The sequence below is a fragment of the Arachis ipaensis genome, chromosome B7, assembly GCF_059453495.1.
Source record: "Arachis ipaensis isolate K30076 ecotype BB chromosome B7, ASM5945349v1, whole genome shotgun sequence".
Classification (NCBI taxonomy): domain Eukaryota; kingdom Viridiplantae; phylum Streptophyta; class Magnoliopsida; order Fabales; family Fabaceae; genus Arachis; species Arachis ipaensis.
The window spans coordinates 47968055-47995957 of record NC_142442.1 but is presented as its reverse complement, the minus strand read 5'-3'; the positions used below and the strand labels follow the sequence as shown (position 1 = coordinate 47995957).

General features: G+C 39.2%; 1 protein-coding gene and 1 non-coding gene across 2 annotated transcripts; both read right to left on the bottom strand.

Annotated features, from left to right (window-relative positions):
* Positions 1-15315: 15315 nt before the first annotated feature.
* LOC148551065 (uncharacterized) lies at positions 15316-16323 on the bottom strand. Its single transcript, XM_088494700.1, has one exon. The coding sequence runs from the start codon at positions 16321-16323 to the stop codon at positions 15316-15318; it is 1008 nt and encodes a 335-aa protein (XP_088350826.1).
* Positions 16324-22069: 5746 nt separating this feature from the next.
* On the bottom strand, positions 22070-22177 carry LOC148551064 (small nucleolar RNA R71). Its single transcript, XR_015892977.1, has one exon. It is a non-coding gene; the product is annotated as a small nucleolar RNA R71 (small nucleolar RNA).
* Positions 22178-27903: the final 5726 nt, after the last annotated feature.

Here is a 27903-nt window from a genome sequence, read left to right as displayed (position 1 = left end):
TGGTTTGAAGCAAGCTATGGTTATCTTGCAGGTCTTAGTCAGGCAAAATCAGAAGGTTGTAGGATGACGGAGTTGTATTAGGATTATTGGAATCATTAATATGAATATAGTTGAAGATTGGAGTTGCTTTGTCTTTCTGAATTAACTCTGGAATCACTGTCTTCTCTACTTGTGAATGATCTCTTCTATGGTAGGCTGTATGTGATCAAAGCCATTGCCCGTGGTCATTGATCTCCTCTGCTCCAAATCAAATGCCATTGCATGTGGTCATCTAATTTGACGGAGGTGAAGCTCTAGCAGTTCATTCTCTTGGCGATCCTACTCAAAACACCACAGAAAAGGTCAAATCTTTCGGATCAGAGAATGCTGCTTCTGTGAATTCTAGCCTATACCACAGAGACCCTAATCTCCCCAGAAATTAGCTAAATTGTTGTCTCAAGAAGTCCCCAATGAAGTCGTGGATTAGCTGTCTGAGAGATGTATAAACATAGCTGTTGGTTCGCGCTTTCTAGCCAAGTATTCACACGAACCCAAGTAGACGTGGATGTTTGCCAGGCACGTTCATCTTAGTATGATGAACAGAGCTGATTGTCACTGATCATCCTATTCACCATGTTGAAAAACGAATATACATCTTAGAAATAAATCAAGCACGGATCGAAGAAGAAACAATAATACTTTTATTAATTCATAGGACTCAGCAGGGCTCTTCCCCTTAACCTAGGAGGTTTAGAAACTCATACTGAAAGGAAAATATAATGGTAAAAATGTGTATGGTCTGCCTCCTCTAGAGGTCTGTAAAATAAGTCCTAAATACTAAACAGATGAGTAGTAAGGATAAAACAGTCTATTTAGTGCTAAAATTTACTTTTGGGCCCACTTGGTGAGTGTTTGGGCTGAGTTTTGGTGAGATCCACGGGCTATGAGGCTCCTAGGGCATTGAACGCTGGCTAGGGGGTCCTCTATGGGCGTTTGGACGCTGGACTCTGCTCTGTGGTCACTGGACGCCTGGAAGGGGGCAGGAAGCTGGCGTTGGATTCTAGTTTTGGGCCTTCTAATCTGAAGTAAAGTATGGACTATTATACATTGCTGGAAAGCTCTGGAAGTCAACTTTCTATAGCCGTTGAGAACGCTCCATTTGGACTCCTGTAACTCTAGAAAAGCTCTTCTGAGAGCAAGGAGATCAGATCCGGACAGCATCTGCAGTGCTTTCTCTGTCTCTGAATAAGACTTTTGCTCCAGCTCCTTAATTTCAGCCAGAAATTACCTAAAATTGCACAAAAACACAAAAACTTATAGTAGAATCCAAAAATGTGAATTTAACACTAGAACCTATAAAAACTTAATAAAAACTAAATAAAACATACTAAAAACTATATGAAAATGATGCCAAAAAGCGTATAAAATATCCACTCATCAGTAATTCCCACACTCCGGACACCTCATATCAGGAAAGTAAGCCCTTGACTACTTCCCTTCACCGTTTCTCTTAAAGTTCTGTCCCCTTGGTCCAAGGTAATCGCCACAAGCTCAGTTGTCAATATAATCATGATCCTCTCTCCCTTCAGATACCTTCTTGGCACATTCATCCACCACCCTTGCCTTGTTCACAAGCTCAAAAAAGATTCGAATCTCTTAAGGAGTCACAGCAGTCATAATGTCATCCTTGAGACCTCCTTGTTACTTAATACATTTCCAACTCTCATAGGTCTCAGGGGCTCCCTGACATACCCTTGAGAACCTATCGAGCTCTTCAAATTTGCTTGTGTACACTGCTACTAACAATGAGCCTTGCTTCAGCTGCATAAGCTCCGACTCTTTAGTTTCTCTTACTGATTCAGGAAAGTATTTCTTGTAGAAGGCCATCTGGAAAACATTCTAAGGAATGTTAGCATTCTGAAGCTGCCGTAAGCGGCATTCTCCTTGCCACTAGTGTTGAGCATCTCCTAGAAGTTGATACGCCGCAAACTCCAATAATTGGTTAGCCGAGACATGCTGCGCTTGCAACGCATGCTCCATAGCTTGGAAACAATTATCCGCCTCAGTGGGGTTGTTTGAACCTTTGAAAGTCGGTGGGTGAACTTTTAGAAATGAAGCCAAGGTCATTGGAGCACCTTCCAAGTCATTACCGTTTCTGTTTCCTGCTGGTTGAACCAACCTTTGTACGGCTTGCAGCGTTGCAGCAGCATTCCCTTCCACGGTATTAGCCATGTTGGCCATCACCGCCATGATCTCAGCATCGTTATCGGCCGGTCGGTCATTCTCAGTTCCTCCCCATGTACGAGTACAATCTCATCCGCGAGTAGCCATTAGGGTTCCTGTCTACACCAAACAATCGGTATCAAGGTGATCAGTGATACGTAGAAAGTGATCCAACACAAAAACTCACCGACAAGTGTAACGGGTCGCATCAAGTAATAATAACTCACATGAGTGAGGTCAATCCCACAGGGATTGAAGGATTGAGCAACTTTAGTTTAGTGGTTGATTTAGTCAAGTGAACAAGAATTGATTTGAGTGATTTGTAATTGACAGAAGCTAAATTGCATGAATTGTAAAGGGAGAGGGAAGAATTGCAGTAAATTAAAGAACTAAATAAGTAAAAGTGCTTAATCATAAAGAACAAGTAAAGTAAATGACAGAAACTTAGATTGCAAGAAATATAAATTGCTGGAATCTTAAAGGGTTCAAGGAGCTGGGATTGCAGAATTTAAACAGGGAAAAGTAAATTGCAACAAGTAGGAAAGTAAAAGATGAATTGAGTCGAAATAAATCTCAAATAGAAAGGTAAATTGGCCTGAAGAAGCCTCAGCAGATAAACAGAAAGAAAAATGAAGGATCTTAGGGGTCAAGAGACTAGAAAACCAAGTCTAGATCTCACTGCCTTCCTTGATCCAATTCAAAGATCAATTGCAAGAGAATTAAAGATCAAACAGTAGAAGAAGTAAATTCAAGTCTCAATTTCTCAAATGGTGCAGTGAAACGAAAATAGAGAGAGGTTTCAAGGTGAGATTGAGACAAAATTTTCTCAATTCTCAACACCCAAAACTCAAGCAAAGTATGTAGAAAAGAAGACAAGAAAACCCAGAGGAAGAGATTTTAATTCTCTTTCCCAATTCTCCCCCAAAAACTCTAAATCTGAAGAACAACAATTAAAAATAAAATTGAGCTCTCTACTGAAGTCCAATAAAAAATATCTGAAAAGAAAAGCTCTCTCAAAACTTAAATCCTAAGATATTTATACACTCTCTTCTAATGATCATTAAGCCTTGAATTTGGGCCCTGATGGAATTGGGTTGAAGATAGCCTCTGTTGATTTCTCTTGATCTTGAGAAGAAATCCGTTTGCACTACGGACTTTGGGATCATTTACGTTTGAGTCAACGTTTGAGGCAAACGTTGACTCAAACGTCTTCGTGTGATGGCGTTATGTAGAACAGGTGGTTGCTGTCACTCACGTTTGAGTTCACATTTGAGGTCAAACGTGAGCTCAAACGTGATCCTCCCCAAGGCAATCTTCAGCCAATGCTTGACCTTACGTTTGAGGCAAACGTTGGCGCAAACGTGGCTCCTCCTTCAGGGTATTCTTAAGCCAACGTTTGACCTCACGTTTGTGGCAAACATTGGCGCAAACGTTGAGCTTCTCCCAGGGTATTCTTTAGCCAACGTTTGACCTCACGTTTGAGGCAAACGTTGGCACAAACGTTGAGCTCCTCCAGGGTGGCTGTGCTATTATCCACGTTTGAGGCAAACGTGAACTCAAACGTAATATTCTCAATGCTGCCTTTATTTCCATTCCTGCCATCCCCTTTCTTCAACCTTCCTCCAAGCCTTTTGGTCACCTATCATCAATCAACAAATGCATCAAAGCTACGCTAAAATCATGAGACTTCTTCTTATCCTTGACATATAAGCAATTATAGCACAAAACCTCATGAAAATGCATCAATTTACTCATGGTTGATTGAATCCAAGTACACATGAATTTCTACCCAAATGGCTTACTTGTAACTCAAGAAAGTGTATAAAACCTATTAAAAACAAAGGAAAAAGACTAGTAAAACTAGGCTAAGATGCCTTGACATCACAACACCAAACTTAAATCTTGCTTGTCCCCAAGCAAGCATCAAACATAAGAGAGAATAACATGAAACAGAGAAGTGTGCATATCCTTATTGAGCATATAGTTGAATTTAGTAAATGGGGTTTTTATGCAGACAATGGTGGTTCATTTATTGCTTGCTGTTACATAAGAGATGTTTCCTTAAAGGTTTACTAAGTTTGCTGCTATAAGGCTTTACTTTTTCTTGTTCCCTTGCTAACTTTTCCTTCTTTGTTTTGCTCAGAGAGCTTATTATTCTTTGAAGGCTTGGTGGCAAATATTACAGCAGCCTTTGGCTTAATTTTGCTCAACATTTCTTCACCACAGACACATGGCTCACCCTTTTCTTCCTAGGATCATTGATGTCCAACATCTCTTTGGATAACTAAATGTTTTGTGGCTATGTTGCTCTTTATTGTGGACTTTCAGTTGGCAATCCCAAATCAGTTGATCTAAGTGGCCAAGTTTTGAAATACTCCTCAGAACTTACTTGTCCAAGCATATCCTAGTACAAAAACACCACAGGCATGTGTCCTAGGGTCCAAGCTATTGGTGCCTAGCCTTATTGTTTGTTTTCTTTACCACTTTTGGCTTTTTCTCTTTCTTTTTATTTCTGTTTTATTTCTTTCTCAAGGGATTTTTAATGATACAAGCCTTCATAACAACAAACCAGTTGACACTTCTAGGAAAATGTCATTATACAGCTTTTATTTTATGAGCCATGCATTAAATCAACAAATACCACCACTAACTTTCATTCTTACTTTTGCAACATTGGATATTGACTTTCTAATTCAAACATTTCTCTTTTATTCAGGCACATGGGAAACAAAACAAAATTCAAGGTAATGAAGGATGACAATTATTATGCAGATCAGCATTCTTGACAAACAATTTCACTTGCAACCAGAGGATAAAGTGTAAATACAACCTGTTGGGTTGCAGCTTTTCATTCTTCCTTCTGTTGCGTCTCTTTTGGGTCCTACTGCAGATTATTTCCAAATGTTGGCCATTTTCCTGTATGAGTCTCAAAAGTTGCTTGCTTCTCAAGCCCTTAAGGCAGCTGGTTAGTATGCAAAGCTTATTTATGGGCTTTTGAACTTACTTTGGTGTGTGAACAGCAAACTTAGTCCCTTACCACTACTTTTCTGATGTAACAAGTTAATTAATTATGAACTCTCTTGGCCTTGCTAAAGGTTATGGAACTAAAAACTAGAAGACAGCAGATTGGTTAACTAGTTTATCTGATTGCTTGAAGCTAGCATTATGCATAAAGTGAAAATGTGTTGTATGATGAGTTTTTTTTTTGGTGGAACACCAAACTTAGAATCCTTCATTCTCCCTTAGATTGTTTTGGTGTGCAACACCAAACTTAGCTTCTTGCAATATAGATAAAACTAATTAACTTTTTTATTAAAATGGCTATGAAAAGAAAACTACCTCAGGTTGGGTTGCCTCCCAACAAGCGCTCTTTTATTGTCATTAGCTTGACATTGGCCCCCAATAGGGTGGTTGATGATTGTAGTGTCTCAGCTTGTCCCCCCTCACTGTGAGCTTCCTTTTTGTTCCTTGATGCTCAATTTTAGCATGTTCAAGTGTGAGTATTTTGCAAACAGTGTAGTAGTCATTGGCTTGTTGGCTTGTTCCAACTGTTGATAGATCAACTGTACTTCATCACCCTTGGAGAACCCCTCAGTTGGGATCTTCTTGTTCTTCCACCCTTTTTGAGTCTTTTTCTTGCTTTTCTTTCTTCCTTTTGTTGATCCTTCTTCCTTGACAGTAGGCTTCACCTTGGGGCTTTTCTTCTCAGTGGTTAACACTTCAATTTCTTCTTGATTTCCCTCTTCGCCTTGCACAGTCTCATTCTCCTTTTGCCTTACTGTGTTGTTTGTTTCTTGCCTTGGAAAATAATTAGTGATTTCCTTGTTAGTTCCTTCCTTCCACTGTAAGTCTTCTTTGTCAATTTCTATGCAGTTTTTCTTTTCATCTCTAAGTTGTGTCTCTGGAAACACATTCAAGGTGATGCTTTCATCATGCATTCTGAAGGTCAGCTCTCCCTGCTCCACGTCTATAATGGCCCTAACAGTGGCCAAGAATGGTCTCCCCAGTATAATGGAATCACATTCATCCTCATCTGAGTCTAAGACCACAAAGTCTGTAGGGAATATGAATTTGTCCACCTTAACTAGAAGGTTTTCAATCACACCCTTAGGACATATCACTGACTTATCCTCTAGTTCCAGTGACATTTGTATTGGCTTCACTTCCTCTATACAAAGCTTTTTCACAAAAGAAGAGGGCATTAGGTTGATACTTGCCCCTAAATCACACATTGCCTTGTTGATGATCAATCTTCCAATGGTACAAGGCAGAAAGAAACTTCCAGGGTCTTCAAGTTTGGGTGGAAGCCCTTTTTGAATTAATGCCCTGCATTCTTTAGTGAGCAATATAGTTTCTTTCTCGTGCCAACTTCTCTTCTTATTGATGAGATCTTTAAGGAATTTCGCATATAGAGGCATCTGCTCCAATGCCTCAGCCAAGGGAATGTTTATCTCCAACTTTTTGAAAGTCTCAAGGAACTTTTAAAAGTGTTGATCCTTTGCTTCTTTGTTGAATCTTTGGGGATATGGCAGTGGAGGTGTATAGCTCTTCTCTGCTTGCTGCTGTCCTTGGGTTTGTTCCTCCTTTTCTCCCCTTGAATTGTGTGGCTGGTTGTCCTTTTCTTTGAACTTCTCTCGGACATTTTTGCTTGTTGTCATGTCCTTGTTGCTAGCTTCCTCTTTTTCTGTTAGTTCTTTGTCGCTTTCTATAAGCTTCTTGGTTGCTTCTTTGTTGTCCACCAATGTCCTTCCACTTCTTAGCTGTATAGCTTTGCACTCTTCTTTTGGATTAGAAATGGTGTCGCTTGGTAATGAGCTTGATGGCCTTTCAACTACAATTTTCTTGAAAAGCTGTCCAATCTGCCTCTCCATATTCTTCATGGAAGCTTCCTGGTTCTTTGTTGTCATTTCTTGGTGCTTCATCATTTTCTCCATTAACATCTCCAAATTGATGATCCTCTGATAGTCTTGTGAGATTGTTTGGTTATGGGGTGTTGAGGGTTGATGGTAAGTGTTTTGGTGGGCGGTTTGATTATTGGATGGATAATGGTTGGAAATGGGGTAGTGGTTTTGGGGTTTTCTGTAGGAGTTTTGGTTAGTGCTCTGCTGGTTGTAGTTTTGGTTATTTCTTGAAGTGTTTTGATTTGGATTTCTTTGCCATGGTTGCCGGTTTTGGTTGTGGCTATCTCCCCACCTAAGGTTTGGATGGTTCTTCCAGGATGGGTTATAAGTGTCACCATAAACTTCACTTGATCCAGAACCTTGGTTGTGCACATATTGAATTTTCTCTTGCTGTTGATCCTCTTGATTTTCTTCATTCTGCCCCCAAGGAGTTGATGGTTGGCTTGTGACATTCATTGATGCAACTTGTAAGCTATCAATTCTCTTAGCCATTTGCTCAAATTGTTGCTGAATTTGCTGCTGCATCACTTTGTGTTGAGCTAGGATTGTGTCTACTCCCTCCAACTCTAGCACTCCTTTTCTCTATGATGGTTGGTGTTGTCTCTGATGAGCAAAGAAATATTGGTTGTTTGCCACCATGTCAATGAGGTTTTGGGCTTCCTCTGCGGTCTTCATCAGTTGCAAAGAGCCTCGAGCTGAGTGATCCAGTACTTCTTGAGCCTTCGGAGTGAGTCCTTCATAGAAGTTTTGCAGCTTGTCCCACTCAGTGAACATGTCTAGTGGGCATTTCCTGAGCAGAGCCTTATATCTCTTCCATGCCTCATATAGAGTTTCAACATCCAATTGTGTGAATGTTTGCACTTCAGTCTTCAATCTAATAATCCTCTGAGGTGGATAAAATTTGGCAAGAAACTTGCTTACCAAATCTTCCCAAGTGTTGATGCTCTCCCTTGGGAATGTCTCTGGCCATTGAGTGGCTTTGTCTCTGAGGGAGAATGGGAATAGCAGCAGCTTGTAGATAGCAGGATGCACACCATTAGATTTGACAGTATCACATATCCTCAAGAAGGTGGATAAATGTTGGTTTGGATCTTCAAGTGGCCCTCCTCCAAAAAAGCAGTTATTTTGGACCAATGTCATGAGTTATGGCTTCAATTCAAAGTTATTTGCATTGACATTTGGGGTGAGAATGCTACTCCCACAATGTCTAGGATTTGCAAATGTATAAGAGGCCAATACTCTCCTCTGTGGTGGATTGTTGTTGACCCCTCCTTCTGGATGATTCGAATTAGAGGGATCCCCTTCCATCTCGTGATATTTCTCCTCAGAATCTTCCTCTCCAACAACAGCCTTCCCTCTAGCTTCTATTTTTATCCTTCTGAGAGTTCTTTCATCTTATTCACAAAAGGTAGGTATAGCTCTCCTTGTACCTCAGATACAAACAAAACACAAGAAACACACAAAACCAGAAAACCAGTAACACTTCAATCTATTGCTAGAGTGAAGTTTTGGTTAGCTTAGGCAAAAATTCAAACAGTTAATGTGTTAGCTAAAAACCAAGAAAAAAAATGCTTAATCTAGATCACCACCTCACTTAATCATTGTCAACCTAATCAATCCCTGGCAATGGCGCCAAAAACTTGATGTGTGGAAAGCCATCCAACAAAAAACTCACCGGCAAGTGTACCGGGTCACATCAAGTAATAATAACTCACAGGAGTGAGGTCGATCCCACAAGGATTGAAGGATTGAGCAACTTTAGTTTAGTGGTTGATTTAGTCAAGCGAACAAGAGTTGATTTGAGTGATTTGTAATTGACAAAAGCTAAATTGCCTGAATTGTAAAGGAAGAGGGAAGAATTGCAGTAAATTAAAGAACTAAATAAGTAAAAGTGCTGAATCTTAAAGAACAAGTAAAGTAAATGACAGAAACTTAGATTGCAAGAAATGTAAATTGCTGGAATCTTAAAGGGTTCAAGGAGCTGGGATTGCCGAATTTAAACAAGGAAAAGTAAATTGCAACAAGCAGGAAAGTAAAAGATGAATTGAGTCGAAATAAATCTCAAACTGAAAGGTAAATTGGCTTGAAGAAGCCTCAGCAGATAAACAGAAAGAAAGATGAAGGATCTCAGGGGTCAAGAGACTAGAAAACCAAGTCTAGATCTCATTGCCTTCCTTGATCCAATTCAAAGATCAATTGCAAAAGAAGTAAAGATCAAACAGTAGAAGAACTAAATTCAAGTCTCAATTTCTCAAATGGTGCAGTGAAACGAAAACAGAAAGAGGTTTCAAGGTGAGATTGAGACAGAATTTCCTCAATTCTCAACTCCCAAAACTCAAGCAAAGTATGTAGAAAAGAAGACAAGAAAACCTAGAGGAAGAGATTTTAATTCTCTTTCCCAATTCTCCCCCAAAAACTCTAACTCTCAAGAACAACAATGAAAAATAAAATTGAGCTCTCCACTGAAGTCCAATAAAAAATATCTGAAAAGAAAAGCTCTCTCAAAACTTAAATCCTAAGCTATTTATACACTCTCTTCTAATGATCATTAAGCCTTGAATTTGGGCCCTGATGGAATTGGGTTGAAGATAGCCTCTGTTGATTTCTCTTGGTCGTGAGAAGAAATCCGTTTGCACTATGGACTTTGGGATCATTCACGTTTGAGTCAACGTTTGAGGCAAACGTTGACTCAAACGTCTTCATGTGATGGCGTTATGCAGAACGGGTGGTTGATGTCACTCACGTTTGAGTTCGCGTTTGAGGTCAAACATGAGCTCAAACGTGATCCTCCCCAAGGCAATCATCACCCAACGTTTGACCTCACGTTTGAGGCAAACGTTGGCACAAACGTGGCTCCTCCTCCAGGGTATTCTTAAGCCAACGTTTGACCTCACGTTTGAGGCAAACGTTGGCGCAAACGTTGAGCTTCTCCCAGGGTATTCCTTAGCCAACGTTTGACCTCACGTTTGGGGCAAACGTTGGCGCAAATGTTGAGCTCCTTCAAGGTGGCTGTGCTGTTATCCACGTTTGAGTTCATGTTTGAGGCAAACGTGAACTCAAACGTGATCTTCTCAATACTGCCTTTATTTCCATTCCTGCCATCCCCTTTCTTCAACCTTCCTCCAAGCCTTTTGGTCACCTATCATCAATCAACAAATGCATCAAAGCTACGCTAAAATCATGAGACTTCTTCTTATCCTTGACATATAAGCAATTATAGCACAAAACTTCATAAAAATGCATCAATTTACTCATGGTTGATTGAATCCAAGTACACATGAATTTCTACCCAAATGGCTTACTTGTAACTCAAGAAAGTGTATAAAACCTATTAAAAACAAAGGAAAAAGACTAGTAAAACTAGGCTAAGATGCCCTGGCATCAATCAGTCTTAATATCAAAAGTCTAGTACTTCAATTATCCCAAAAAGGCACTCACAAACAAGCATGCTATGCATATATCAAACAGATAACCCTAATAGCATCAAAGAAAAGACACAGAGTATGCAATGAAGCACAATTGGTCCGTGCCTTCAGAGGTCACGACAATCCTAAGTGCAAAGCGTTCACACGATAACTACAAGCGAGAAAGACAAGATAGAGAAACAAAACAACAAGATATAAGTATATAAGAGAGTATAATAGTCATAAGGAACTAGCCTTAGCCCGCGGAGTTTAGGCCGACTAGTCAATATGTAGACAATACGGGGTTTTGAAGGTTAGAACAGCATATACAAAATATATATCTCAAAGTAAGTCTCTAAGGCAAATATAAATACAAAAGTGAGAGAACTAATCAAATAACCAAAATGACAACAAAATAGAATAAGGTCCTCCGCTCTGCTACCATCAAGCAACTCATTGATGTGCGATATTTTGTCGGTATAGAATTTTCCAATAGAATTCTGTCGTGAGTATAGTTCTAAACCAACAAGTTATAACGCATCAAACTTAAAAAATGTGTCACCACAATTCAAAAATAATAACCAAAGTATTCAAACCTCGGGTCGTCTCTCAAGGAATTGCAGGGAAGTGTTCTTGTTATTGGTTTTGGGACAAGTATTTTTGGGGTTTTGAATAAAGGACAAGAAATATGAATGACAAGAACATAAAAGAAACTCAAATGATAAAAAGTCTTGGCAAGGATTGATGGTTAAGGATCTTTATCCTTGATACTAACCCCAACATGATAATTGTAAGGATCAATCTCATTAAGTCATCCTCTAACAAGTTAAGGAAAGTCAAATGAGCTACATCAATCCCAATCCATAAGTCCTAGCCACCTCACTAATTAACTTAGTGGAAGCTAGAGTCAATGGACACTAATTATCAACACTTGGACATTAGTAACTCAAGTTCACCTAAGTTACCATCCCAGGCCAAGAACATAAAAATCTACTCTAGCATCCTTCCAAGCATTTAATCAAACTGGAAGGCTCAAAAGTAAAGCAAGATAAAATTGCAAGAAATATAAATCTACAACTACCAATTGCAAGGAAATTAACAACAACAACTCAAATCAACAATAAAGGAACATGAAACATAAATTGCATTAAAGAAGAATAGAAGAAACAACAGTGCATCAACAACAAGGTAAACAAATACAAAGAGTAAAATACTAAACTAGAGAAGCAAAGGTAAAGGAACAAGAATTTGTAAAGGAAAAGTAAATTAAAGCATGAATTAAACCTAGATCTAAGAAATCCTAATCTACATCTAACCTAATTCTAGAGAGAAGAGAGAGCTTCTCTCTCTAGAAACTAACTAAAGCATGATGAAAACTCTACTATGTGCTCCCCCCTTGACTCCTCTTGAATTCTGCATGTAATAGGCTTAGAAAATGAGTTGGATTTGGGCCTGGGAAGCTCAGAAATCGCCCCCAGCATTTTCACTTTAATGAGGTCACGTGCGAGCTGCGACGCGTACGCATGGGTCACGCGTACGCGTCGATTGGCATTTTTACTTCCCACACGTACGCGTCATGTCACGCGTACGCGTCGCCATGCGACTTCATATTCACGCGTGCGCGTCGTTCCACGTGTGCACGTCGATGAATGCACTCCAAATCCTTGATTTTTCATGATCTCTCCACTTTGCATGCTTTTCTCTTTACTCCTTTGATCCATTTCTATCCTTCAAATCCTGAAATCACTAGCAAATACATCAAGGCATCTAGTGGAATCAAAGGTGAATTAAAACTAGCAAATTAAATGCCTAAAAAGCATGTTTTCACACTTAAGCACAAATTAAGAGAGAATTACAAAACCATGCTATTTCATTGAATAAATGTGAGAAAAGTTGATAAAATCCACTTAATTTAGCATAAAAAGTACCACAAAATAGTGGTGCATCAAATCTCCCCACACTTAAACCAAGCATGTCCTCATGCTAAACCAAGAAAAAGACAAAGGGTATCGTCATTTATTAAAATGTAAACTAACTAAATGCAATCTACCTACATGCAACTATCTAAATGGATGCAATTGCTTAGTCAAAATAAATCAATTCCCAAGAAAACCAATATAAGCATAAGGGCTCAAGGTATTAACAACCAAGCCAAACCCACAATTGAATTGAGTTATTAAAATATTTTACAAACTTGCTAGAAAAGTGATGATCATGGTGAAAACATGTAATTGAGCAATCGAACCCTCACCGAATGTGTATCCACTCTAATCACTCAATTGTATAGGGTTGATTCACTCAATTCTCCCCTAATCATGCTTTCCAAGATTTTTTTTCATCTAACAATCAACAATTATTTCATGCATGCATACAATTATCATGAGGTCTTTCCACAAGGTTGTAATAGGGCTAGGGTCAAGATAAGGATGCATATGGTCAAGTGGACTTGAAATTTGAATCTTTGATTAACTTAAACTTCCCACCTAACCTATATAACAATCTATAAAATTTCAAAGCTAACCTAACTACCCATTCTTCACTTTTTCACACACTCATGCATTCTTTTCTTGATCACAACTCGTATGCATTGATTATTGTTGGACTTCACTTTGGGGCATTTTGTCCCCTTTTTATTGTTATTCTTTTTCTTCTTTTTTTTATTTTTTTTCTTTTTCTTCACTATTTGGCTATATAATCCAAGGAAGTACTTCAGTATATGTCCCAAGATGGATATATGATCATCATTTTTGAAAACCATCTTAGGGTGCCTTTAGGCACACCAAACTTAGAGATGGATCATATGCTTCAAGATGTTGTGTGTAAATGTCAAATTTGTCTTTGAGAGCTTGAATCCATGTTAAGGAACCATTGATTATTCGCATTAAAAAAATAAAAGCGAGAAAACTAAATCATGGGCTGCCTCCCATGGAGCGCTTCTTTAACGTTATTAGCTTGACGGTTGGCCTCTGTCAGGGGAGATTGTAGTGTCTCAGGTCCTCGCCTCTCACAATAAAGCTGTCTTAACTTGATTCCTTGATAATTTTCACATGCTCCAAGGATAAAATCTTTCTGATTGTGAACACTTGAGGTAACTGAGATGGAATGGAAGGAAGATGAGGTGGAATTAGTGGATGGTAGATTGTTATCACCTTGTCCCCAGGGAAAAAATCTTCTGTAGGAATCTTTTTGTTTCTCCATCTTTTTGGCACTTTCTTCATAACTCTCTTCTCTGCTCCGAGTGATACTCCAGTGACTCTTGTGTTAAGATGGTCCTTGTTAGCTACTCCTTCTGAATCTTGTAGCTTCAACTCCTCCTAGAGCTTCCTTGATTGTTGTATCTCTTGAGCTTCCTGTTTTCCTACTAGGGATGTTTTTAGGGGCTCTGCTTGTGGTTCACTGTTGCTTTCCTGCAGGCACATTTCACTATGAGCATCCTTCAACTCCTTGGTTTTTGGCTCAGATTCAGGTGTAGGCTTGAAAACATGAAAGGTGAGATGTTCATCATGTATTCTCAATATTAGCTCCCCTTGTTACACATCTATGAGCGCTCTAGCAGTAGCAAAAAATGGTCTCCCCAGAATGATTGGTTGGAGATGGCTCTCTTCCATCTCAAGGACCACAAAATCTGCAGGGAGAAAATACTTTCCTACCTTCACCAGTACATTTTCAACCACTCATATTGCTTATTTCTAAGTTTTGTCAGCCAATTGGAGGATTACATTAGTGGATTTTAACTCATTGATCTACAGATTCCTCATGAGAGACAGAGGCATTAGATTTATGCTTGCTTATAGATCACAGAATCCTTTATCAATCATTATGTCTCCTATGGCACAAGGGATGTGAAAACTCCCTGGATCCTTCTTCTTTGAGGGTAACTCCTTCTGTATAAGGGCACTGCTTTCCTTATTCATCACCACTATTTGTCCACCCTTCAAGGTGTTTTTCTTAATTAGCAATTCCTTCATGCATTTGATGTAAGATGGCATTTGTTGAAGGGTTTCGATGAAAGGAATGTTGATGTGAAGAGACTTGAATGTATCTAGGAACCTAGAGTATGTCTTCTCTTTCTCACCACCTCTGAGTCTCTGAGGGTAGGGTGCTTTTGGCACATACGGCTTCAGGATTGGTTCCTTCATCTGCACAGGGCCAATTCCTTGTTCTGCCTCTCCTAAATTCTTCCTTGACTCCTCTGTGTTGGGCTCAGGGTGTCTACAGATTTCTTCCTCCAGGATTTCCTTATCTCTTAGGGTAATTGCTTTGCATTCTTCTCATCTCACATTCTCGGCCTCTCCTCTTGGGTTCTTCTCAGTATCACTTGGGAAGCTGTCAGTGGACTTTGAGAATTGTTAAGATAGGTATCCTACTTGAGATTCGAGCTTCTTGATGGTCTCTCCTCGACTTTTCATACTAGCCCTTACTTCATTCTTGAATGTTCTATTATCCTGAATCTCCTTGCCAAGATTTTCAAGCATAGCTTCAATCCTAGAAAGTCTGTCCTCAGATGGTGATGGTTGGGTAGAATTGGGGGGTTGAGAATGGTTGTTTTATGGTTGATATGAAGGTTAGTGAGAAGTGTTGTATGGGTATTTGTATGATCTTTGATTGGATTGTTGGTAAGTGTACTGGTTGGAGTTGTGAGGTTTCTGGTCTTGGCTCTGATTTTGCTGATTTCCCCACACAAAGTTTGGGTGGTTCTTCTAGCCAGGGTTATAAGTCTTAGAGTATGGATCATGAGGTTGTCTTGAAGCATTTCCAATGTAATTGGCCTGTTCCCAGTCATTTCCTTCCTCTACATTCAACTCTTCTTATGCTGGTGGCTGAGTATGGATTGCTGCAGCTTGATTCCTCTCCATTTGCTTAGTGAGGTCTACTAGTTGCTTAGTGATCATCTTGTTCTGAGCTAGTATGGCATCCATGTGATTTAGCTCCATCACTCCTCTGTTGTTGCTTCTGTCAGAGGCATAGAAATATTCATTGTTGGCCACTGTTTCAATGACATCTATAGCCTCTTCAATTGTCTTTTTCTTGTTGAGGGAGCCGCCAGAAGAATGATCTAATGCTTTCTTTGACTCTTGTGATAGACCTTCATAGAAAATATGTAGCTGCACCCACTCATTGAACATGTCAGGAGGGCACTTCCTAGTCAGCTCTTTATATCTCTCCCATGCTTCATATAGAGTTTCACCGTCTTGTTGTCTGAATGTCAGAACCTCAGCTCTCAATCGGTTAACTCTTTGAGGAGGATAGAATCTTGCTAAGAATTTGTTCACCACATCTTCCCATGTTGTCAAGATTTCCTTAGGAAAGGATTTTAACCACTTAGATGCCTTGTCCCTTAGAGAGAAGGGGAACAAAAGCAATCTGTAAGTGTCTGGATGAACACCATTTGACTTTACAATATCAAAATTTCTCAAGAAGGTGGTCAAATGTTGATTAGGATCCTCTTGTGCACTTCCTCTAAATGAGCAGTTCTTTTGGACGAGAGTAATGAGCTGTGGCTTCAACTCAAAGTTATTGGCATGAATGGTTGGTTTGAGAATGCTACTCCCACAATTCCCAGGATTGGGGTTAATGTAGGAGCCTAACACCCTTCTCTCATGTCCAGCATGATTTGCTGCACCCTCTCTGCCACAATTATGCACTTCTTCCTCATGATAGTTCTCCATATCATCCTCCATATTTATATCTAAGTCCTCCTCTTTTTCCTCTGCACCAATAGCTTTCTTTCTTCTTGATTCTCTCCTTAATCTAAGGAAGGTCCTCTCAGGTTCACTATCAAAAGAGGTTGAAGTTTCCCGTCTTCTACCTATCATGCACTCAACAAAACACAGGCAAACAGCAAGTAGATAATTTACTAAGAATTAAGGTTAGCTTGGTTAGTGCAATTGATCAAACAATTAGTGGACTAATTTGCTGAAAAGTAAAGAAACAAAGAGAAATAAAGAGAAACAGATAAAATTACAAAAGATAAAAGTAAACAGCTGAAATTGAAACTTAATTAACAAAAGAAAAGAAAAATTCTCAATCTAGTGATCCTTCATTTTAATCATTTTCAATACAAAATCAATCCCCGGCAACGACGCCATAAACTTGATACACGAAAACTTGTCTCTCAACAAATTTTCACCGGCAAGTGCACCGGATTGTCGTCAAGTAAAAACTCACAATAGAGTGAGGTCGAATCCCACAGGGATTGATTGGTTGAGAAATTTTAATTGAAGGAGTGTTCTAGTTGAACTGAATTAGAATTGAATGATTGCAGAATGTAAATTGGCGGAAAACTTAAAGAGCGAGAAATGTAAATGACAGAATTTAAATTGCAGAGTAAAATAATAGAAACTAAATGACAGAAAGTAAATTGCAAGTAATTAAAGTGCAGAAGCTTAAATTTCAAGAAATTAAATGGGAATGGGGATTGAGCATCAAATTAAACAGCAGAGTGTAAAAGAATGGGTAAGATCAGAATGGGGGATTCATTGGGCTTTAGGAGATATTGAATTCTCCGGATCAAATCATTTTCATCTCTTCCTCAATCAATGCATTCATTGACTTTGCTTGGCAATCTTAGGTGATTGGATCCCAATGTCTTGGCTCACCAATCTCTCAAAGCTTGAACAATTGCCCAATGTCTTGATTTGATTGCTCATGGGAAGAGATGAAGTATGGTCACTGATTATACCACACAAATTCATAGATCAAAATATTGGTAGGATTACATGTCACGATATCCATCCAACCCCCAATCTAATCCAATGTGAGAAAGCCTTTCTAGCATGATTTCCTCATCCCTCTCTCAAGGATCAGAGGAAATCCAATTATGAATAGCTTATTTGTCAAGACAACTATTCAATTAAATTAAGATCGAAAGCTTTCTAGCAAAATCAAGAGAAAAGATAGAAGAAGAAGATGAAAACTATTATTGATCCATTGAATTACAACAGAGCTCCCTAACCCAATGAAGTGGGGTTTAGTTGTTCATAGCTCAATTCAATTCCAGAAAGAAAGAAAAGTGCAGAAAAGTAAAGAAATTCCAAAAGAATTGATTGCAGAGATCTGAATCTAGATCCAGCTCCCAATCTGTCTAACCCCATAACTAACTTAAACTCCAAGTTATTTATACACTTTCTTCAATTGGTCTTCAAGTATCTGGATTGGGCTTTTGGCCTTTGATGAAGTGGATTGAATTGGCTCCCAATGCTTGTTGAGAAGAGAGGTGCTCAATTATGCAATTTTGGTATCAACGTTGGGGTCAACATTTTAGGGCAAATGTTGGGTCAAACGTTCTATCAGAGAAAATGGGTTCTGTGTGTTTTCAGCAATGTTTGACTCAACGTTCGGGCACCAACGTTTGCCTGGTCATGCGTACGCGTAAGCCCCGCGTGCGGGTGGATGGCCATTTTTGCCATTCCACGCGTGCGCGTCACCTATGCGTACGTGATGAGCGGATAATTTATACGCTTTTTGACATTGTTTTTAGTATGTTTTTAGTAGGATCTAGTTACTTTTAGGGATGTTTTTAATAGATTTTGTGTTAAATTCACATTTCTGGACTTTACTATGAGTTTGTGTGTTTTTCTGTGATTTCAGGAATTTTCTGGCTGAAATTGAGGGACTTGAGCAGAAATCAGATTCAGAGGTTGAAAAAGGACTGCTGATGCTGTTGGATTCTGACCTCCCTGCACTCAAAGTGGATTTTCTGGAGCTACAGAACTCGAAATGGCGCGCTTCCAATTGCGTTGGAAAGTAGACATCCAGGGCTTTCCAGAAATATATAATAGTTCATACTTTGGCCAAGAATTGACGACGTAAACTGGCGTTCAACGCCAGCCTTCTGCCCAAATCTGGCGTCCAGCGCCAGAAAAGGATCCAAAACCAGAGTTGAACGCCCAAACTGGCACAGAAACTGGCGTTCAACTCCACAAATGGCCTCTGCACGTGCTACACTTAAGCTCAGCCCAAACACACACCAAGTGGGCCCCGGAAGTGGATTTATGCATCAATTACTTACTCATGTAAACCCTAGTGACTAGTTTATTATAAATAGGACCTTTTACTATTGTATTAGGCATCTTTTTGATCATCTTAGGATCTTAGGATCATCTTTGAACGCATTGTTCTTAGACCATGGGGGCTGGCCACACGGCCATGCCTGGACCTTCACTTATGTATTTTTAACGGTAGAGTTTCTACACTCCATAGATTAAGGTGTGGAGCTCTGCTGTTCCTCAAAGATTAATGCAAAGTACTACTGTTTTCTATTCAATTCTTCTTATTTCGCTTCTAAGATATCCATTCGCACCCAAGAACGTGATGAAGGTGATGATTATGTGTGACGCTCATCATCCTTCCCCCTTATGAACGCGTGCCTGACAAACACTTCTGTTCTACATGAATTAAGCTAGAATGAATATCTCTTAGATCTCCTAACTGGAATCTTCGTGGCGTAAGCTAGAATGATGGCGGCATTCAAGAGAATCCGGAAAGTCTAAACCTTGTCTGTGGTATTCCGAGTAGGATTCAATGATTGAATGACTGTGACGAGCTTCAAACTCGCGAGTGCTGGGCGTTAGTGACAGATGCAAAAGGAGGGTGAATCCTATTCCAGCATGATCGAGAACCGACAGATGATTGGCCGTGCTGTGACAGCGCATGTGAGCATATCTTTCACTGAGAGGAGGGGATGTAGCCACTGACAACGGTGATGCCCTTGCATAAAGCCAGCCATGGAAAGGAGTAAGACAGATTGGATGAAGATAGCAAGAAAGCAGAGGTTCAGAGGAACGAAAAGCATCTCTATTCGCTTATCTGAAATTCCTACCAAAGATTTACATAAGTACCTCTATCCCTATTCTATTATTTATTATTCGAAAACACCATTATCCATTTATATCTACCTAACTGAGATTTGCAAGGTGACCATAGCTTGCTTCATACCAACAATCTCCGTGGGATTCGACCCTTACTCACGTAAGGTATTACTTGGACGACCCAGTGCACTTGCTGGTTAGTTGTATCGAAGTTGTGACAATTATGAATTAAGATCAGAGCACCAAGCTTTGGAGCCATTACCAGGGATTATTCGAACCTGGAGATCACAATTTCGTGCACCAAGGTTTTGGCGCCGTTGCCGGGGATTGTTTGAGTTTGGACAACTGACGGCTCATCTTGTTGCTCAGATTAGGTAATTTTCTTTTCGTTTTGTTTTCAAAAAAATCTTTCAAAAATATTTTCAAAAATCTCTCATATGTTTTCGGAAAAAAAAATAAAAAAATAAAAATGTTTTCAAAAAAATTTTATTCAAGATTTTTAAGAATGAATTCTAGTGTTTCATGAAGCATGTAAAGCCTGGCTGGCTGTGAAGCCATGTCTAAATTTATTTGGACTGAGGCTTGCAATTTGTTATAAAGAGCAATATACTCTCGTGTTAAAGACTAAAGCTTGGCTGGCCATTGGTCATGTCTAGTGTTTTGGACTGAAGCTTTCTTTGAAAGCTTGGCTGGCTAGTGAGCCATGTCTAATTCCTGGACTGAAGCTTTAGACTAAGAATGCAAGATTCCTGGAATTCATATTAAAAATTTTGGAATCCTTATTTTTCTTTTTCACATAATTTTCGAAAAAAAAAATAATACAAAAAAAAATTAGAAAATCATAAAAATCAAAAATATTTTTCTGTTTCTTGTTTGAGTCTTGAGTCATATCATAAGTTTGGTGTCAATTGCATATGCATCTTGCATTTTTTTTCGAAAATATCATGCATTCATAGTGTTCTTCATGATCTTCAAGTTGTTCTTGGTAAGTCTTCTTGTTTGATCTTGATGATTTTTTGTTTTGTGTCTTTTCATGTTTATCATATACATTTTTGAATTCTTAGTGCCTAAGCATTAAAGAATTCTAAGTTTGGTGTCTTGCATGTTTTCTTTGCATTAAAAGTTTTTCAAAATTGTGTCTATGATGTTCATCTTGGCATTCAAAGTGTTCTTGGTGTTCATCTTGACATTCATAGCATTCTTGCATGCATCACATGTTTTGATCTAAAAATTTCATGCATTGCATATTTTTCATGTTTTTCATAAAAATTTCAAAAATAAAAAAAAATATCTTTCCCTTTTTCTCTCATCAAATTCGAAAATTTGAGTTGACTTTTTCAAAAATTTTAAAATCAAGTTGTTTCTCATGAGTCAAATCAAATTTTCAATTTGAAAATCTTATCTTTTTCAAAATCTTTTTCAAAAATCAAATCTTTTTCAAAATTCTTAGTTACTTTCGAAAATTCCAAAAATATTTTTCAAAAATCTTTTTCTTATTTTTATATAAAATTTTCGAAAATAACTAATCAATTAATGTTTTGATTCAAAAATTTCAAGTTTGTTACTTACTTGTTAAGAAAGATTCAAACTTTAAGTTCTAGAATCATATCTTGTGATTTCTTGTGAATCAAGTCATTAATTGTGATTTTAAAAATCAAATCTTTTTCAAAAACTAATTTCTATCATATCTTTTCAAAAATATCTTCTCATCTTATCTTTTTCAAAAAAATTGATTTCAAAATATCTTTTCTAACTTCCTAACTTCTTATCTTTTCAAAATTTGTTTCAACTAACTAACTAACTTTTTGTTTGTTTCTTAACTTTTTCAAAACCACCTAACTAATTCTCTCTTTCTAATTTTCGAAAATATCTCCCCCTTTTTCAAAAATTTCTTTTTAATTAACTAATTATTTTTATTTTTATTTTTGATTTCAAAAATTTTCGAAAATTACTAACATTTTTCTAAAACCATTTTCAAAAATCACTAACTCTTTTTCAAAATAATTTTCGAAAATTATCCCTCCCCCATCTCATTCTATTTATTCATTCATATCCTAACATCTCATCTCACCTCTCTTCCATCCTCACAGTTGTGTTTCTTCCATTATATTACATTCTTTGTCTCCCCCTCTTCTTCCACTCACACAGGAATCCCTATACTGTGGTATAAAGGATCTCCATTATTATTATTATTTTTCTGTGCCCTCTTCTTTGTCATATGAGCAGGAGCAAGGATAAGAACATTCTTGTGGAAGCAGATCCAGAACCTGAAAGGACTCTGAAGAGAAAATTAAGAGAAGCTAAAATACAACAATCCAGAGATAACCTTTCAGAAATTTTCGAACAAGAAAGGGAGATGGCAGCCGAAAATAATAATAATGTAAGGAAGATGCTTGGTGACTTCACTGCACCTAATTCCAATTTACATGGAAGAAGCATCTCCATTCCTGCCATTGGAGCAAACAACTTTGAGCTGAAACCTCAATTAGTTTCTCTGATGCAGCAGAACTGCAAGTTTCATGGACTTCCATCTGAAGATCCTTTTCAGTTCTTAACTGAATTCTTGCAGATATGTGATACTGTTAAGACTAATGGAGTAGATCCTGAAGTCTACAGGCTCATGCTTTTCCCGTTTGCTGTAAGAGACAGAGCTAGATTATGGTTGGATTCTCAACCCAAAGACAGCCTGAACTCTTGGGATAAGCTGGTCACGGCTTTCTTAGCCAAGTACTTTCCTCCTCAAAAGCTGAGCAAGCTTAGAGCTGATGTTCAAACCTTCAGACAGAAAGAAGGTGAATCCCTCTATGAAGCTTGGGAAAGATACAAACAGTTGACCAAAAAGTGCCCTTCTGACATGCTTTCAGAATGGACCATCCTGGATATATTCTATGATGGTTTATCTGAGCTATCAAAGATGTCACTGGACACTTCTGCAGGTGGATCCATTCACCTAAAGAAAACGCCTGCAGAAGCTCAAGAACTCATTGACATGGTTGCTAAAAACCAGTTCATGTACACTTCTGAAAGGAATCCTGTGAGTAATGGGACGCCTATGAAGAAGGGAGTTCTTGAGGTTGATACTCTGAATGCCATATTGGCTCAGAATAAAATATTGACTCAGCAAGTCAATATGATTTCTCAGAGTCTGCATGGAATGCAAGCTGCATCCAACAGTACTCAAGAGGCATCTTCTGAAGAAGAAGCCTATGATCCTGAAAACCCTGCAATAGCAGAGGTAAATTACTTAGGTGAACCTTATGGAAACACCTATAACTCAACATGTCGAAATCATCCAAATTTCTCATGGAAGGATCAAAAGCCCCAACAAGGCTTTAATAATGGTGGAAGAAACAGGTTTAGCAATAGCAAGCCTTTTCCATCATCAACTCAGCAACAGACAGAGAACTCTGAACAAAATGCTTCTAATTTAGCAAATCTAGTCTCTGATCTATCTAAAGCCACTGTAAGTTTCATGAATGAAACAAGGTCTTCCATTAGAAATCTGGAAGCACAAGTTGGCCAGCTGAGTAAAAGGATCACTGAAATCCCTCCTAGTATTCTCCCAAGCAATACAGAAGAGAACCCAAAAGGAGAATGCAAGGCCATTGACATAAGCGCCATGGCCGAACCTGTGAGGAGAGGAGAGGACGTGAATCCCAAGGAGGAAGACCTCCAGGGACGTCCAGTGATCAATAAGGAGCTTCCCTCTGGGGAATCAAAGGACTCTGAGGCTCATCTAGAGACTATAGAGATCCCATTGAACCTCCTTATGCCCTTCATGAGCTCTGATGAGTATTCCTCTTCTGAAGAGAATGAGGATGTCACTGAAGAGCAAACTGCCAAGTTTCTTGGTGTAATCATGAAGCTGAATGCCAAATTATTTGGCATTGATGCTTGGGAAGTTGAACCTCCCTTGTTCATCAATGAACTAAGTGATCTGGATCAACTGACATTGCCTCAGAAGAGACAGGATCCTGGAAAGTTCATAATACCCTGTACCATAGGCACCATGATCTTTAAGGCTCTGTGTGACCTTGGTTCAGAAATAAACCTCATACCCCTCTCTGTAATAGAGAAACTGGGAATCTATGGGGTGCAAGCTGCTAAAATCTCACTAGAGATGGCAGAAAGCTCAAGAAAACAGGCTTATGGACAAGTAGAAGATGTATTAGTAAAGGTTGAGGGCCTTTACATACCTACTGATTTCATAGTCCTGGATACTGGAAAGGAAGAGGATGAATCCATCATCCTAGGAAGACCTTTCCTGGCCACAGCAAGAGCTGTGATTGATGTTGACAGAGGTGAAATAGTCCTTCAATGGAATGAGAACTCCCTTGTATTCAAAACTCAAGGATCTCCCTCTGCAACCATGGAGAGGAAGCAGAAAAAGCTTCTCTCCAAGCAGAGTCAACCAGAGCCCCCACAGTCAAACTCTAAGTTTGGTGTTGGGAGGCCACAACCAAACTCTAAGTTTGGTGTTGAACTCCCATATCCAAACTCTAAGTTTGGTGTTGGAGAGTCTCAACAAAGCTCTGCACATCTGTGAGGCTCCATGAGAGCCCACTGTCAAGCTATTGACATTAAAGAAGCGCTTGTTGGGAGGCAACCCAATGTTTATCTAATTCTTATTTTTATTGTTTTTCATGTTTTCTTAGGTTCATGATCATGTGGAGTCACAAAATAAACAAAAAAATCAAAAACGGAATCAAAAACAGCAGAAGAAAAATCACACCCTGGAGGAGCATCTGTCTGGCGTTCAAACGCCAGAATAGAGCATAGTTCTTGCGCTGAACGCCCAGAATGGGAGCATCCTGGCGCTGAACGCCCAGAACAAGCATGGTCCTGGCGTTCAACGCCAGAAATGGCAGCAAAGGGGCGTTGAACGCCCAAAATGGGCACCAACCTGGCGCTGAACGCCCAGAGTTGTGTGCAAGGGCATTTTGCATGCCTAAATTGGTGCAGGGATCTAAATGCCTTGACACCCCAAGATCTGTGGACCCCACAGGATCCCCACCTACCTTCACTCACTCTCTTCTCTCTTCTCAATCATCCTCTATTCCCAATAAACACTCATCCCTTCTGTCTTCCATTTACCACTCACACCCATACACCCACTTACCTTCAAAAATTCAACATCTCTTCCCCACCCAATCCCACCCATATGGCCAAATACACACAGCCATCCATCTCCTCCATATCCTCTTCTTCTTCTATTCTTTCTTCTTTTGCTCGAGGGCGAGCAACATTCTAAGTTTGGTGTGGTAAAAGCATAGCTTTTTTTGTTTTTTCCATAACCATTGATGGCACCTAAGGCCAGAGAAACCTCTAGAAAGAGGAAAGGGAAGACAAAAGCTTCCATCAAGGGTCTATAGCTCAGTGGTAGAACATTTGACTGCAAATCAAGAGATCCCTGAGATACCTCAAGGGATACATTTTCTTCCACACAATTATTGGAAGCAACTAAGGGTGGAACATCAAGAGCACTCCATCATCCTTCATGAAATCAGAGAAGATCTAAAAGCAATGAGGGAGGAGCAACAAAGACAAGGAAGAGACATAGAAGAGCTCAAGGACATCATTAGTTCCTCAAGAAGGAAACGCCACCATTACTAAGGTGGATTCATTCCTTGTTCTTATTTCTTCTGTTTTTCATTTTCTATGTTATGTGCTTATCTGTGTTTGTGTCTTCATTACATGATCATTAGTAGTTAGTAAATATGTCTTAAAGTTATAAATGTCCTATGAATCCATCACCTCTCTTAAATGAAAAATGTTTTAATTCAAAAGAACAAGAAGTACATGAGTTTCGAATTTATCCTTGAACTTAGCTTAATTATATTGATGTGGTGACAATGCTTCTTGTTTTCTGAATGTATGCTTGAACAGTGCATATGTCTTTTGAAGTTGTTGTTTAAGAATGTTAAATATGTTGGCTCTTGAAAGAATGATGACTAGGAGACATGTTATTTGATAATCTGAAAAATCATAAAAATGATTCTTGAAGCAAGAAAAAGCAGCAAAGAACAAAGCTTGCAGAAAAAAAAAATAGGTGAAAAAAAAATTTATAGAAAGAAAAAGAAAAAGCAAGCAGAAAAAGCCAAAGCTCTTAAAACCAAGAGGCAAGAGCAAAAAGCCAATAACCCTTAAAACCAAAAGGCAAGGGAAATAAAAAGGATCCCAAGGCTTTGAGCATCAGTGGATAGGAGGGCCTAAAGGAATAAAATCCTGGTCTAAGCGGCTAAACCAAGCTGTCCCTAACCATGTGCTTGTGGCGTGTAGGTGTCAAGTGAAAACTTGAGACTGAGCGGTTAAAGTCAAGGTCCAAAGCAAAAAAAAAAAAAAAAGAGAGTGTGCTTAAGAACCCTGGACACCTCTAATTGGGGACTTTAGCAAAGCTGAGTCACAATCTGAAAGGGTTCACCCAATTATGTGTCTGTGGCATTTATGTATCCGGTGGTAATACTGGAAAACAAAGTGCTTAGGGCCACGGCCAAGACTCATAAAGAAGCTGTGTTCAAGAATCATCATACTGAACTAAGAGAGTCAATAACACTATTCGAAATCTGAAGTTCCTATAGATGCCAATCATTCTGAACCTCAATAGATAAAGTGAGATGCCAAAACTATTCAAGAGGCAAAAAGCTATAAGTCCCGCTCATATGATTGAAGCTCTGTTTCATTGATAGTTTGGAATTTATAGTATATTCTATTCTTTTTATCCTATTTTGATTTTCAGTTGCTTGGGGACAAGCAACAATTTAAGTTTGGTGTTGTGATGAGCGGATAATTTATACGCTTTTTGACATTGTTTTTAGTATGTTTTTAGTAGGATCTAGTTACTTTTAGGGATGTTTTTAATAGATTTTGTGTTAAATTCACATTTCTGGACTTTACTATGAGTTTGTGTATTTTTCTGTGATTTCAGGTATTTTCTGGCTGAAATTGAGGGACTTGAGCAGAAATCAGATTCAGAGGTTGAAAAAGGACTGCTGATGCTGTTGGATTCTGACCTCCCTGCACTCAAAGTGGATTTTCTGGAGCTACAGAACTCGAAATGGCGCGCTTCCAATTGCGTTGGAAAGTAGACATCCCGGGCTTTCCAGCAATATATAATAGTCCATACTTTGGCCAAGAATTGATGACGTAAACTGGCGTTCAACGCCAGCCTTCTGCCCAAATCTGGCGTCCAGCGCCAGAAAAGGATCCAAAACCAGAGTTGAACGCCCAAACTGGCACAGAAACTGGCGCTCAACTCCACAAATGGCCTTTGCACGTGCTACACTTAAGCTCAGCCCAAACACACACCAAGTGGGCCCCGGAAGTGGATTTATGCATCAATTACTTACTCATGTAAACCCTAGTGACTAGTTTATTATAAATAGGACCTTTTACTATTGTATTAGGCATCTTTTTGATCATCTTAGGATCTTAGGATCATCTTTGAACGCATTGTTCTTAGACCATGGGGGCTGGCCACACGGCCATGCCTGGACCTTCACTTATGTATTTTTAACGGTAGAGTTTCTACACTCCATAGATTAAGGTGTGGAGCTCTGCTGTTCCTCAAAGATTAATGCAAAGTACTACTGTTTTCTATTCAATTCTTCTTATTTCGCTTCTAAGATATCCATTCGCACCCAAGAACGTGATGAAGGTGATGATTATGTGTGACGCTCATCATCCTTCCCCCTTATGAATGCGTGCCTGACAAACACTTCTGTTCTACATGAATTAAGCTAGAATGAATATCTCTTAGATCTCCTAACCGGAATCTTCGTGGCGTAAGCTAGAATGATGGCGGCATTCAAGAGAATCCGGAAAGTCTAAACCTTGTCTATGGTATTCCGAGTAGGATTCAATGATTGAATGACTGTGACGAGCTTCAAACTCGCGAGTGCTGGGCGTTAGTGACAGACGCAAAAGGAGGGTGAATCCTATTCCAGCATGATCGAGAACCGACAGATGATTGGCCGTGCTGTGATAGAGCATGTGAGCATATCTTTCACTGAGAGGAGGGGATGTAGCCACTGACAACGGTGATGCCCTTGCATAAAGCCAGCCATGGAAAGGAGTAAGACAGATTGGATGAAGATAGCAAGAAAGTAGAGGTTCAGAGGAACGAAAAGCATCTCTATTCGCTTATCTGAAATTCCTACCAAAGATTTACATAAGTACATCTATCCCTATTCTATTATTTATTATTCGAAAACACCATTATCCATTTATATCTACCTAACTGAGATTTACAAGGTGACCATAGCTTGCTTCATACCAACAATCTCCGTGGGATTCGACCCTTACTCACGTAACCCAGTGCACTTGCTGGTTAGTTGTATCGAAGTTGTGACAATTATGAATTAAGATCAGAGCACCAAGCTTTGGAGCCATTACCAGGGATTATTCGAACCTGGAGATCACAATTTCGTGCACCAGTACGCGTGGCTGGGAAGAAATACACATCCACGCGTACGCGTCATCGACGCGTACGCGTCATTGCAGTTTCCCCAATTCCAATTTTTGAAAGCTTTTCGAAAGCGTTGGCCTCAACGTTAGACTGACAACGTTCCCTCCAACGTTGGCACACTC